Source organism: Lampetra planeri, chromosome 4, assembly GCF_965212315.1.
Source record: "Lampetra planeri chromosome 4, kcLamPlan1.2.h2, whole genome shotgun sequence".
NCBI lineage: Eukaryota > Metazoa > Chordata > Hyperoartia > Petromyzontiformes > Petromyzontidae > Lampetra > Lampetra planeri.
The window spans coordinates 14,848,667-14,861,639 of NC_136110.1; the positions used below are offsets into that span (position 1 = coordinate 14,848,667).

The following is a 12,973-nucleotide window of genomic DNA, read 5'->3' on the forward strand; positions in this document are numbered from 1 at the left end:
GCGGCTGAGTGAGTGAGTGGCTGAGTGAGTGGTGAGTGAGTGGTGAGTGAGTGGTTGAGTGAGTGGCTGAGTGAGTGGTGATTGAGTGAGTGGCTGAGTGAGTGGTGCGTGAGTGGTGAGTGAGTGGCTGAGTGAGTGAGTGGTGAGTGAGTGGTGAGTGAGTGGCTGAGTGAGTGTGTGAGTGAGTGGCTGAGTGAGTGGTGAGTGAGTGGTGAGTGAGTGGCTGAGTGAGTGGTGAGTGAGTGAGTGAGTGGTGAGTGAGTGGCTGAGTGAGTGAGTGGCTGAGTGAGTGGTGAGTGAGTTGCTGAGTGAGTGAGTGGTGAGTGAGTGAGTGGTGAGTGGGTGAGTGAGTGAGTGGTGAGTGGCTGAGTGAGTGGTGAGTGAGTGGTAAGTGGCTGAGTGAGTGAGTGGCTGAGTGAGTGAGTGTGTGAGTGGTGATTGAGTGGCTGAGTGAGTGGCTGAGTGAGTGGTGAGTGGTGAGTGAGTGTTGAGTGGCTGTGTGAATGAGTGGCTGAGTGAGTGAGTGTGTGAGTGAGTGCGTGGTGAGCTAGTGGATGAGTGGGTGAGTGAGTGGCTGAGTGAGTGAGTGGCTGAGTGAGTGGTGAGTGAGTGGCTGAGTGAGTGCTGAGTGAGTGGCTGAGTGAGTGGTGAGTGAGTGGCTGAGTGAGTGGTGAGTGAGTGGCTGAGTGTGTGGTGAGTGAGTGAGTGAGTGGCTGAGTGAGTGGTGAGTGAGTGAGTGGCTGAGTGAGTGGTGAGTGAGTGGCTGAGTGAGTGGTGAGTGAGTGGCTGAGTGAGTGGTGAGTGAGTGGCTGAGTGTGTGGCTGAGTGAGTGGTGAGTGAGTGAGTGGTGAGTGAGTGGTGAGTGAGTGGCTGAGTGAGTGAGTGTGTGAGTGAGTGAGTGGCTGAGTGAGTGGTGAGTGAGTGGTGAGTGAGTGGCTGAGTGAGTGAGTGGTGAGTGAGTGGTGAGTGGCTGAGTGAGTGGTGAGTGAGTGGCTGAGTGAGTGAGTGGTGAGTGAGTGGTGAGTGGCTGAGTGAGTGGTGAGTGAGTGGTAAGTGGCTGAGTGAGTGAGTGGCTGAGTGAGTGAGTGTGTGAGTGGTGAGTGAGTGGCTGAGTGAGTGGTGAGTGGCTGAGTGAGTGGTGAGTGAGTGGCGAGTGGCTGAGTGAGTGGCTGAGTGAGTGAGTGGCTGAGTGAGTGGTGAGTGAGTGTGTGAGTGAGTGGTGAGTGAGTGGCTGAGTGGGTGATTGAGTGGCTGAGTGAGTGAGTGGCTGAGTGAGTGGTGAGTGAGTGGCTGAGTGAGTGGTGAGTGAGTGGCTGAGTGAGTGGTGAGTGAGTAGTGAGTGAGTGGCTGAGTGAGTGGTGAGTGAGTGGCTGAGTGAGTGAGTGGTGAGTGAGTGAGTGGTGAGTGGCTGAGTGAGTGGTGAGTGGCTGAGTGAGTGGTGAGTGAGTGGCTGAGTGAGTGGTGAGTGAGTGGTGAGTGAGTGGCTGAGTGAGTGGTGAGTGAGTGGCTGAGTGAGTGAGTGGTGAGTGAGTGAGTGGTGAGTGGCTGAGTGAGTGGTGAGTGAGTGGCTGAGTGAGTGAGTGGTGAGTGAGTGGTGAGTGGCTGAGTGAGTGGTGAGTGAGTGGTAAGTGGCTGAGTGAGTGAGTGGCTGAGTGAGTGAGTGTGTGAGTGGTGAGTGAGTGGCTGAGTGAGTGGTGAGTGGCTGAGTGAGTGGTGAGTGAGTGGCGAGTGGCTGAGTGAGTGGCTGAGTGAGTGAGTGGCTGAGTGAGTGGTGAGTGAGTGTGTGAGTGAGTGGTGAGTGAGTGGCTGAGTGGGTGATTGAGTGGCTGAGTGAGTGAGTGGCTGAGTGAGTGGTGAGTGAGTGGCTGAGTGAGTGGTGAGTGAGTGGCTGAGTGAGTGGTGAGTGAGTAGTGAGTGAGTGGCTGAGTGAGTGGTGAGTGAGTGGTGAGTGAGTGAGTGAGTGGCTGAGTGTGTGGCTGAGTGAGTGGGTGGTGAGTGAGTGGCTGAGTGAGTGGTGAGTGAGTGGCTGAGTGAGTGGTGAGTGAGTGAGTGGTGAGTGAGTGGCTGAGTGAGTGGTGAGTGAGTGGCTGAGTGAGTGGTTGAGTGAGTGGTGAGTGGCTGAGTGAGTGGTGAGTGAGTGGCTGAGTGAGTGAGTGAGTGGCTGAGTGAGTGGTGAGTGAGTGGCTGAGTGAGTGGTTGAGTGAGTGGCTGAGTGAGTGGTGAGTGAGTGGCTGAGTGAGTGGTGAGTGAGTGAGTGAGTGGCTGAGTGAGTGGTGAGTGAGTGGCTGAGTGAGTGAGTGGCTGAGTGAGTGGTGAGTGAGTGGCTGAGTGAGTGAGTGGCTGAGTGAGTGGTGAGTGAGTGGTGAGTGAGTGGTTGAGTGAGTGGCTGAGTGAGTGGTGAGTGAGTGAGTGGCTGAGTGAGTGGTGAGTGAGTGAGTGGCTGAGTGAGTGGGGGCGGGGCGAGGCCTCGCACCCGGAACTCCGCCTTGAGGCGTCTCTCCCCACGGAGGAAGCAGCGGCGGCAGCGGCGGCAGGTGAGGCGCAGCGTAGCCGCGACTCCCCTCGTCCACCCGTGACTCCCCGCGTCTCCCCGTGTCCACCCGTGACTCCCCGCGACTCTCCGTGTCCACCCGTGACTCCCCGCGTCCACCCGCGTCTCCCCGTGTCCACCCGTGACTCCCCGTGTCCACCTGTGGCTCCCCGCGTCTGCCTGCGTGTCTGCCTTGTGGCCGCTTGTTTTTCGCGTCCTTTAATCCCCGTCTCCCTGTGTTTCCCGTGTCTCCCGTGTCTCCCGTGTCTCCCGTGTCTCCTTGTCTCCCGTGTCTCCTTGTCTCCCCGTCCCCGTGTCTCTCTCCTTGTCCCCGTGTCTCTCCCCGTGTATCTCTCCTTGTCCCCGTGTCTCCCCGTGTCTCCTTGTCCCCGTGTCTCTCCCCGTGTCTCTCTCCTTGTCCCCGTGTCTCCCCGTGTCTCTCTCCTTGCCCCCGTGTCTCCCCGTGTCTCCTTGTCCCCGTGTCTCCCCGTGTCTCTCTCCTTGCCCCCGTGTCTCCCCGTGTCTCCTTGTCCCCGTGTCTCTCCCCGTGTCTCTCTCCTTGTCCCCGTGTCTCCCCGTGTCTCTCTCCTTGCCCCCGTGTCTCCCCGTGTCTCCTTGCCCCCGTGTCTCCCGTGTCTCTCTCCTTACCCCCGTGTCTCCCCGTGTCTCTCTCCTTGCCCCCGTGTCTCCCCGTGTCTCCTTGTCCCTGTGTCTCTCCCCGTGTCTCTCTCCTTGCCCCCGTGTCTCCCCGTGTCTCTCTCCTTGCCCCCGTGTCTCCCCGTGTCTCCCTCCTTGCCCCCGTGTCTCCCCGTGTCTCTCCCCGTGTCTCTCTCCATGCCCCCCGTGTAATCCCCCAGTCGGGCTCCTGTCCGCCTCTCTCCCTCCGTCACCCGCGGCACCTGTTGACGTCTCGAGCCTCCTGCTGCTGTGGTGGTGGTGGTGGTTGTGTTGTTGTGGTTGTGCTGCTGCTGTTGTTGTGGTTGTGTTGTGGTGGTTGTGCTGCTGCTGTGGTGGTGGTTGTGTTGTTGTGGTTGTGCTGCTGTTGTTGTGGTGGTTGTGGTTGTGCTGCTGTTGTTGTGCTGCTGCTGTTGTTGTGGTTGTGCTGCTGCTGTGGTTGTGCTGCTGTGGTGGTGGTTGTGTTGTTATGGTTGTGCTGCTGTTGTTGTGGTGCTGTGGTGGTGGTTGTGCTGTTGTTGTGGTTGTGGTGGTTGTTGTGCTGCTGTTTGCTCGTCCACTGCGCGGCTGCGTCTATGTGAGGCGATGAGGCCGACGCCGGGTACTGATCCGACACTTCTACTCCCACCCGAGTGGTGAGTAGTGATCGGGTCTGGGTGAGTGGTTGTGGGTCGGACTGGGTGAGTGGTGATTGGGTCTGGGAGAGTGGTGAGTGGTTGTGGGTGAGGCAGACTGGGGTGAGTGGTTGTCGGTGAGTGGTTGTGGGTGAGTGGCGAGTGCCCCCGGGTTCGTTAGAGTGTGGTGTGAGTGTGGTCTGTGCATGGATGTGTGCGGTGTGTGTGTGGTGGATGTGTGTGGGGTGTGTGTGGTGCGTGTGTGTGTGTGGTGCGTGGTGTGTGATGGATGCATGAATGACACCAGCTATTGATGGGAGTGCATTCTGTCTTCTGCTGGGTCCCGGGCGGTGCAGGAGGTGTCTCGGCTGAAGCACAAGGCATGTGGGAGGAGGATCCGGAGCTCACAGATAGATCCCCTGGGCATGACGGTTTCGCGCCCAAAGCTCCACACAGACGCATTCAAGAAGCAATCGCTCTTCTGTCATCTCGCAGCCTAAGCCGATAACACCTGGTGTTCCCGCACAGTGTCCCGTAAAAGCACTAACCAGGTAAGATAACTGCTGAGCTTGCATACTCGAACATGATGGTGCGCTGTTAGAGTGATTTTGGTTATTTAACCTTGCGGAAGAGTAAACTCTACGAGATTGAATGAACGAACTGGTGATCGTGGGCCCTTTTGGGGCTGTGTTATGGTGTCTAGCCCTAAGGTGCACGTTTTGTGCTTTAACCGCCTTGGCTCCATTGTCCTCAGCAGTGAGTGGCTGCATCCATTTGGAGATCGCTGAGGACAACACAGATGGGTATACGCATAGCCCATCAATGTACGCCTGTCAGGTTGCAAAAGAGAAATGTTGTCTTGAACGTTAATCCAGTTCATATTCAGACGCGTCCGACAAGGAGGCGTGCGGTGTCCTGAGCCTGAGCCTTTCCTTCGACAGTGGGTCCTAGGGCAGGCGCAAGGGCCCACAAACCCAATCGGCTAAGCTCTGCACGGCCACACGTCGTGGGGTTCTCAGTCTGGGTCGACATAAAATCCCTTCCCTGCAGCTTAGTGGAAAGTAGGCCAGTGAGGAAAGGTCGCACTTGCTTCTCAGCTGTCACGATTCAGGATCACTATTTTATTTCAAGAATGGAAATTCAGAACCTCTAGTGGCGGAAAGGTTTTTAAGTTCTGTTTGTTATTTATTAATGAAAATATTTTATCCGGATCATTGGTTGAGATGGAACATCTCGCTTGCAAGGGTGTAAAGTGATATGCAAAGCCTTAAAGTGCAACAAGATAAGAAAATAATTCTTAGACACAATTATATGCATGTATTGTGAAACTTGATTTCCATGACTCGATGCATGGCTGTTTGTTTGCTTGAGTGGTATGGCACTGTGAGCTATGCGAGTAGTAATGCTTGTGTATAGGGGCTCATAGTGCCACAGGAGGTCGTGGGTTCGATCCCAACCCTGAAGCCTGCTGTATATTTGGAGTTTGCATGTTCTCCCTGTGGTCGCGTGGATTTTCTCCGGGTCCTCCGGTTTTTCCCTCCACATTTAGTAACAAGCGTTTAGAGTATTTGGCTGCTATAAATTTCCACATGCTAAGCCACTTAGTTGAGCTATCATTTGTGGCCAGGTTGCTTCTGAAAAAGAGCTTCATAGTTCAGTGGGCCTTACCTGGTAAAATAAAAAATAGTTTTAGTTGAATTGCCCGAACCTGCTCCTCTACGGAGTGTTTATTCTGTCAGTGAAGCAAATCGAGTGATGCGTCAACGTTGTAACAAGCGGTGACACCTCGCCCCTTGGTGGATGGCTGCTCGCGTACTTTTGTTCAGTTGAGACCACAAACGGCTTGTGCCTTTAAGTTGCAACGTCTGGTTACTCGATCTGAACAGACCGGGTTTCCACCGGCTCGGGTTCTCAGCGAGCGGAGGGGGGGCGAGGCCTTCAGTTGCCGGAAGCCGCGTGATCTCCATGTGGCCGTTTTCCCTGACTGCAAAACTCCCCTCGTGCCGTTTGACGATCTTCCTTCTCGCCTACAGCAGCAGAACCTTGTTTAACCATATTTGTTGATCTCTTTATAAGAGTGGGTGGACCATTTTATCGTCAAACTAAAAAAACTAAACTAAACCATTTTTATTTATTCTACCAGGTAAAGCCCACTCAGCTATGTATGTCTTTTTCAGAAGCGATTTGTCCACAAATGATAGCTCAACAAAGTGGCTTATGTGGAAATGTATAGCAACCAAATAATCTAAACGCATGTTTCTAAATGTGGAGGGAGAAACCAGAGGACCCGGAGAAAAATCCAAATATACAGTAGGCATCAGGGTCGGGATTGAACCCACAACCTCCTGTATACCAGGCGATGAAGTTAACATCTCCAAGCCACCGCGGCGCCCCAGTCACGAGGCAGCTTAGAGAGAGGTGGTGTGCGGTGTGTGCACGCCAGCACTGCACAGGGCCCGGCCTCCTGGGTCTCCTGGCAGACGCGGCGGTTGGGCCAGGCGGCAGCAGCGGCACGTGTGGGCATGCTCGGCGTCGAGAGCACCTGCGAGCGGTTTGTGCCACGTCCAGGCATTAACCCCTCCATAGTCACTCGCTACGGCGTCCTGCGAGGGGGATTTGGTGGCACTTTGATACAGGATAGAGGTGTAAGAGAGTCACACGAGTCGTAGGGAGCGCTCTCCCCAGCCCCATGCACACATCGCACTCTCTATCTCCTCCTGTCCGTCCATTCTGACCCTTTCAGAAGGTTCTCCTCCCACTCTTCCTTTCCACCAACCCTGTACCTTGGTCTCTTCCTCCGCCTCGAACTGTCTTCTCTAGTTTCTCTTTCCCCCCCATATCTCTCTCCAAGTCCTCCCATGCTCCCTCCCCCTGGATGCGCCCCTAGCCGTCGTTATTTAATTAATTACTGCAGAGTGTTTTTCCACCGTTTAGTTGAAGGCAAATTTGAAATTGTGGATTTAATCAGTTCGTAATAATTACATAATTGTTTTTGTTTACCCAAGAAAGCGTCAAGACTTTTTCAGCAGGGTCCTGACACATTTTTGCAGTAGGGGGAGATGTCGTTATATGTAATCACACTTCCGTAATTTGCAGTTTAGTTGTTATGCATTGGGATGGTTTGGCCAACACCGGTTACATTGCGTGGTTTTTTTATCTTTCGGAGGAAACCGGACAACTCGGAGGTATCCCATGCAGAGCAGTTGGAGAGAACATACAACTCCACACAGGAAGGTGCCTGAGTTTGGACTCGAACCCAGGGCCCTCTTGTTGTGAGGCACCAGTATTGCCACTGCGCTGCCACCGTGCTGCCCCGTCTGTGTTCAATACCGATGGAACTTGTGCTCTCGCCATATTGAAAACGCATTTAGTCGGCGATTTCGTCACTGTTTCTAACATTTGAATGTGCGATTATTGTTTCAGGATACATGATGGCAGTGACGGAACATTTGAAGAGAGCTTCATAAACGACACTCACCTTGTTTTATGCAGAAACAACTGTTGTTCTTACACAGAAATGAAAGTATGGAATTGCGATTCAAGGGCATTGTATAACCACTGTGTTCACAACACATTAATCCTCGGAAAAAGTGGTTCTATGAACACAGCATCTTTTTACTTGCCCGTCCAACTGATTTCATTTGAAGACTGCATGCTCTCTTGAGTTCCGAGTGCGCTGCTGGCATGAATTTAAAGGCCGATGGGAACCACGAGGCAGCTCCTGCAGCGAACGGCCCCAGTTCTGTACAGACGTTGAGAACGATGGAGCTCAAGGGTCCGGTGGTCTCCGAGAGTCCTTGTGATGCTGCCGAGAAGACAGAGAAGACGAACGATGGAATCTCTGTCCCGGTGCTGCAAGTCGGTGACCCGGATGCCGCTCACCCCAGGTCGAGGGGCAAAACAAGTTCCCTTTGCTTGGGCCGGTCCGACGCAAGCGGCGCCTGCGCGGTCAGCAAGAGCTCTCGCAGCCTGCCGCCGGCGCCGTCGTTCGGCTCCGCGCGGTACGAGGCTGGTCACGGCGTGCGGCGCCCCTTGCCCGCGCCGCGCCCCGGCTGCAACGGCGACCTGGGCGACGTCCCGGACGGGTTGCAGGGCTGGCACGGCAGGACGGATGGCCTGAGCCTGTCTAGCACCAGCACCGAGCTGTCGGGCAGCGTGAGCCTCTCGGACTTTTCTGGGATGCACCTGGACAGCGCCTCGAGCGCCATCGTGCCACTGCACACGGACGAGTCGATGTTCATGGACGTGAACCTACACGCGCGCAACAGCTGCGAGTGGGCTCCTGGGCAGAAGGCCGAGCCGCGGCCTCCCGGTGCCGAGCCGACGCACACACCCCAGGGCAGCCTGCAGGGCCTCAGCGGATTCTTCTCCCGGTGGGTGTTCAATATAACGCATTCATCGGAAGCGCTGCCTTCAAAGGAAAAGGCGACGTTTCAGCCATTGGCATCTTCATAGCGCACAAAGAATTCAGAGAAACCATTTCATTCACACACCTTCTAAAACAGCTTTTCATTCTGTTGCAGCTCAGTGATCATAGATATAAAAATATTCTGTATGGAATTTTAACAAATGCCAAGGTGCCTGGATTCTGCTGGGTGGCAATTCTTGGGCCCAGACTCTGGGTGTCAATCCGGGATAATCACCCAACATAAACCAGGCTCTTAAGTCGAGGATGTTGATTATGATACTTTTAATTGATGTCACGTATAAAGATACCCAAGCATCTCAAGATACTGCACAGGACTAACACGCTTCATATTTTGTTCCATGGTCTCTGTCATAGCCATGTTTCCGATCCCAGTGTCATGGCAGGTAATGTGCACTGGTTGAAACGTTATCGTTTAGGCACTATTGATGCGTTTCGTCTGTAAAATGAACAATAATAATAATAATCACAATCTGTTATATTAAAACTATGGCTTGTGAGAGGCTCCTCTGCCTTCAGACATGGTCAGTGCTGCACCAGGGCCTCCACACCCAGAACTGAGAGCCATTCAGCTACCACTCTCAGAACGACCGACCAATTGCCCATCTCCTACGACGAGGACAGGGGTTGACATTTCAGAGTCATCTGTAGATAAACAAAAATCACATTACATTAACTCAATCACTGAGGCCTGGCCTAGCCCTGGTCTGCACAGTGCGAAGCCGCGGCTGCATCGCGCTGCACTGTGGACGCCGGGACCCACTGGCGCTTGTACTGTGAAGTGTGGCGTTCGGCGGAGGAGTTCACAAAACAGCAACAGTGACTGGGAGGCGGCCACAGGCTCCAGTGAGACCAGCACCGGGCACGTCCTACGTGGATTTGGATGGGCGTTGTGTAATATTAAATTCGTTGTTTCTATGTTGTTATTTCCGGTTGTGTCTTGCATGAAGTGGCGACGCAAACTGAGCATGGTGCGAATCTCTGTTCCCACAGGAGCTTGTTTGGGGCCAAGGTGCCGAGCTCCTCGGTTGGAGCGGGCCCGAGCGTGCCGGGGTGGAGGCTGTTCGGCAGGGTCCCGGTGCGCAGTGGCTCCAACCGCGACTCTCGAGCCATCCAAAAGGTACGGCGAGCGTGCATGCACGTGTAGAGGCTACAAGCGCACGGCCTGGGACAGAAGTGGCCGGCCGTTTAAGAGTTGTCGTTTAAGATTTTATGTTTAAGGGGTGTGTTTAAGGGTTTATATATAAGGGTTGGCGTTTAAGGGTTGGCGTTTAAGCGTTGGCGTTTAAGGGTTGGCGTTTCAGTGTTGGCGTTTCGCAGGATTTAAGTAGCCCTCCACGCGGTGGGTTGGACGGAGGCTAGGAGCACAGCAAGTGGGTTCTCATGCCCTTCTGTGCAAACCTTTGTTACGCCTGGAATACCCCATAGGGAAACGCTGCTGAGTTACATAATGTCATTAAAATGCATTAACAAACCCCGCTGCATGCGGCTCTTTAAGGACTGATTCCTGACGTTATTTATTAAAGACCACCGTCTCATTCACGTGCATTTTAGCTCTTGAAATTCGAAAAAAATGGCTCTTCTTATTTTTGGTTGCCGACTCCTGTATTAGTTTATCATCAGGTCTTCATCTCTTCTACCTGATGGACTTTCCCCCCTGGCACAGGGGAGGGCGTTGTGGAACCGGGTGATTCCGACATGCGGCATGGTCAGCAGTCCACCCCTTGGTAGGGTTGATGTGCTCGTACGCTCGCCCGGCAGTGCTTCCTGCCTTGAAAAGCAAAGGCCTGTGCATGTAGAGCCGGCTTTGTCAAACAAGAATGTGGCTACAGCACGTTTGGGGAAGGCTCTCACATAGCAGCAGCAGCAGCAGGGCGCGCACAACTTGATGTGACGTCACGTGTTCAAATTGATCCACAACAAAATAGTTTTTTCATTTTCAAAAACCTCCATACCTTTGCCAAATTTTTTGGATGAACACCAATAATATTATTGGAACATATCCCTCCTGCGTGCACGCGCACGTGCAATTCACTGTAGAACTCGTGATCATGCCAGCCTCTGCCTACGGGGGCAGTATTTGTTGGCACCACTGCCTCTAGGCAGCCCGTCCCTGCGGCTCGCGCTCAGGGGGATGGGCTACAACTGCTAACGGGCAACACGGACGGCTGCGTGTGTGGGGAAAGCGCCGCCTTAGTTGGGTTTAAATGTGTGAACTGGCTTGCCGGGGCGATAGACTCGCAGGCACTCAGTGAGGTCACGTCACTCACTCGCGCCATTACCCACACCTTCACTCACCCACGCCGTAACTCACCCACACGTCACCCACGCCGTCACTCACCCACACATCACCCACACCATCACTCACACGTCACTCACCCACACATCACCCACACCTTCACTCACCCACACAACCCACACCTTCACTCACCCACACCTTCACTCACCCACACCTTCACTCACCACACCTTCACTAACCCACACCTTCACCCACCCACACATCACCCACGCCGTCACTCACCCACACGTCACCCACGCCGTCACTCACCCACACATCACCCACACCATCACTCACACGTCACTCACCCACACGTCACCCACACCTTCACTCACCCACACAACCCACACCTTCACTCACCCACACCTTCACTCACCCACACCTTCACTCACCACACCTTCACTAACCCACACCTTCACCCACCCACACATCACCCATGCCGTCACTCACCCACACGTCACCCACACCGCCACTCACCCACACGTCACCTACACATCACCCACCCACACGTCACCCACCCACACGTCACCCACTCCGTCACTCACCCACACGTCACCCACACGTCACCCACGCCGTCACTCACCCACACCGTCACTCACCCACATGCCACCGACACTGTCACTCACCCACAGGTCACCAACACTGTCACTCACCCACACGTCACCCACACCGTCACCCATTCACTCACTGCACATATAGAACTCACGTATGTCTCTCACTCGCACTTCACTCAATTAACTCAATCACCACTGTGTGGTGAGTGCTCTGTGTGGCGAGTTCTGTGTGGGTGAGTGCTGTGTGGGTGAGTGCCCTGTGTGTGGTGAATGCTCTAGCAAGTGCTCTGTGCGTGGTGAGTACTCCGTGTGTGGTAAGTAATCTATGCGTGTGTGTGTGATTGCTCCGTGTACTTGTGGGTTGGGGTCTGCATTGTCAATGTTTGCACAGCTGCAAATCCAGCAACAGGGACACGCATACACACACAGGTGCCTGGCTTCTAACCTCTCTCCTCCGCTCTGTGGAGTCATTATGGCACGGAAAACTTAAAATGCATTTCCTATACAGGGTGATGACCACAGGTGACACCTTCACCGCATACGTGCAGTGTGGAAACTCACAGACTGATGATTAGTGCATCACTCCATTGGGTAAGTGGTTAGCTGCAGCTACGTTCAAATATAACATCATGTGCAGTGTTGTAGCTATGCTTTTGCACCTGGCCAGTAATGCAGCACTGTGGAGGCATCGAGGGTTGGTGGATAACATTCGTAAAACTCCCAAACCCACTGGACGGTGAGGTCGCCACCTTTCGGCGTGCCAGGGTATGATGGCAGTAGAGCAAGTGGGTTAATTTCCATCTGTATTCCATGTGTACAAGTGCAGGGGATTGAGTTACCCCCTTCGCAAGCGTGGGTCTTCTCCCGGTGTTCCGGTTTCCTCCCCTATGTATGGACACTCATTGATGGAGTTGACCAAACGTTCCAATATAGGACCACAGAGGTAGGGCAATTCCTCCCTTGCTTTTTTGTGGTTTCCTACGCCTCTGAATTTAATTAGACAAGTGCGTATTATAAATGTATTAATTTCTTTAACTTATGCAAATTATTTTGTATTATGTGACCTGCGTATAATGGCAATATTTTGAGGACCAATGTCGAGGTCTGCTAGCCGCGAGACGGCTTCAAGAGTTTTGCGATTCCTTAGTTGCAGGAGCGCAGACGACAGTAGTTTACTATATGGTCCACAGTTTTAGTTGCATGGCCACAATCACTCGCTCTACTGTGGCTTGTCTTTAATGGATCTCTGGGGCTCTGTCTATGGGTTTAATGTACGGTCCACAGTTTGGGTTGCAGGGTGACAATCGCACTGCCGTGCTGTGGATTGTCTTTATTTTTCCATCCATGAAGGAGATGTACGCATTGGCCTGCTGATGGTCTCATGCGAGTAAGCTCATTGGCCTTCCAGCACTCGGGGGATGCTTCGCATTCAAAGCCTGGGCGTGCCCATGTCTTGTCTATTGTCCTACATCATTGTATAACTGAATCAGAATATTTATTTATCCTGGAGGAAGCCAATGAGTTTTTGAAGCTCTTTTTTTCACAGATGTCCAGTAGGGGGTGGGTCAGAAGGTTACATCAATACGAATGGGTTTGTGACTGGAATATGAACGGTCTTTAATCTCCAGTCGAGTTGTGATGACCCATTGTCCGATGGACTGAATTATAATATTTTTTTAATACTTATAATGAGCTATTTATGCTACTTCAAACATGAGGTTGCCCTCACTTACAGGTGCCATGAAACATCATTTATTTATTTTTCTATAGCGCTGCCCTTTATACGGGTACGGGCGTGATTGTGTTAGAGCGTTTTAAATCACATCTCATGTCAACACAATTCACGGTACTTTGATGATCAATACACCCGCAGTAATCATACCAGTCAACCCCTGA

General features: G+C 53.1%; 1 protein-coding gene across 3 annotated transcripts in view; it reads left to right on the top strand.

Annotated features, from left to right (window-relative positions):
* The first annotated feature begins 2,458 nt into the window (after positions 1-2,458).
* The window catches only part of LOC144717742 (TBC1 domain family member 14-like), a 51,127-nt gene continuing 40,612 nt past the window's right edge, over positions 2,459-12,973 (top strand). The window contains exons 1-4 of one of the 3 annotated variants that reach the window (XM_078593358.1): positions 2,459-2,534; positions 4,176-4,370; positions 7,243-8,192; positions 9,239-9,365. In XM_078593358.1, coding sequence (XP_078449484.1) covers positions 7,504-8,192; positions 9,239-9,365 — 816 coding nt within the window. In that variant the 5' untranslated portion in view covers positions 2,459-2,534; positions 4,176-4,370; positions 7,243-7,503. Of the gene's footprint in view, positions 2,535-2,573; positions 3,841-4,175; positions 4,371-7,242; positions 8,193-9,238; positions 9,366-11,585; positions 11,669-12,973 lie in introns of those variants that run through there. The other 2 variants (XM_078593359.1, XM_078593360.1) reach the window with 2 other exon arrangements.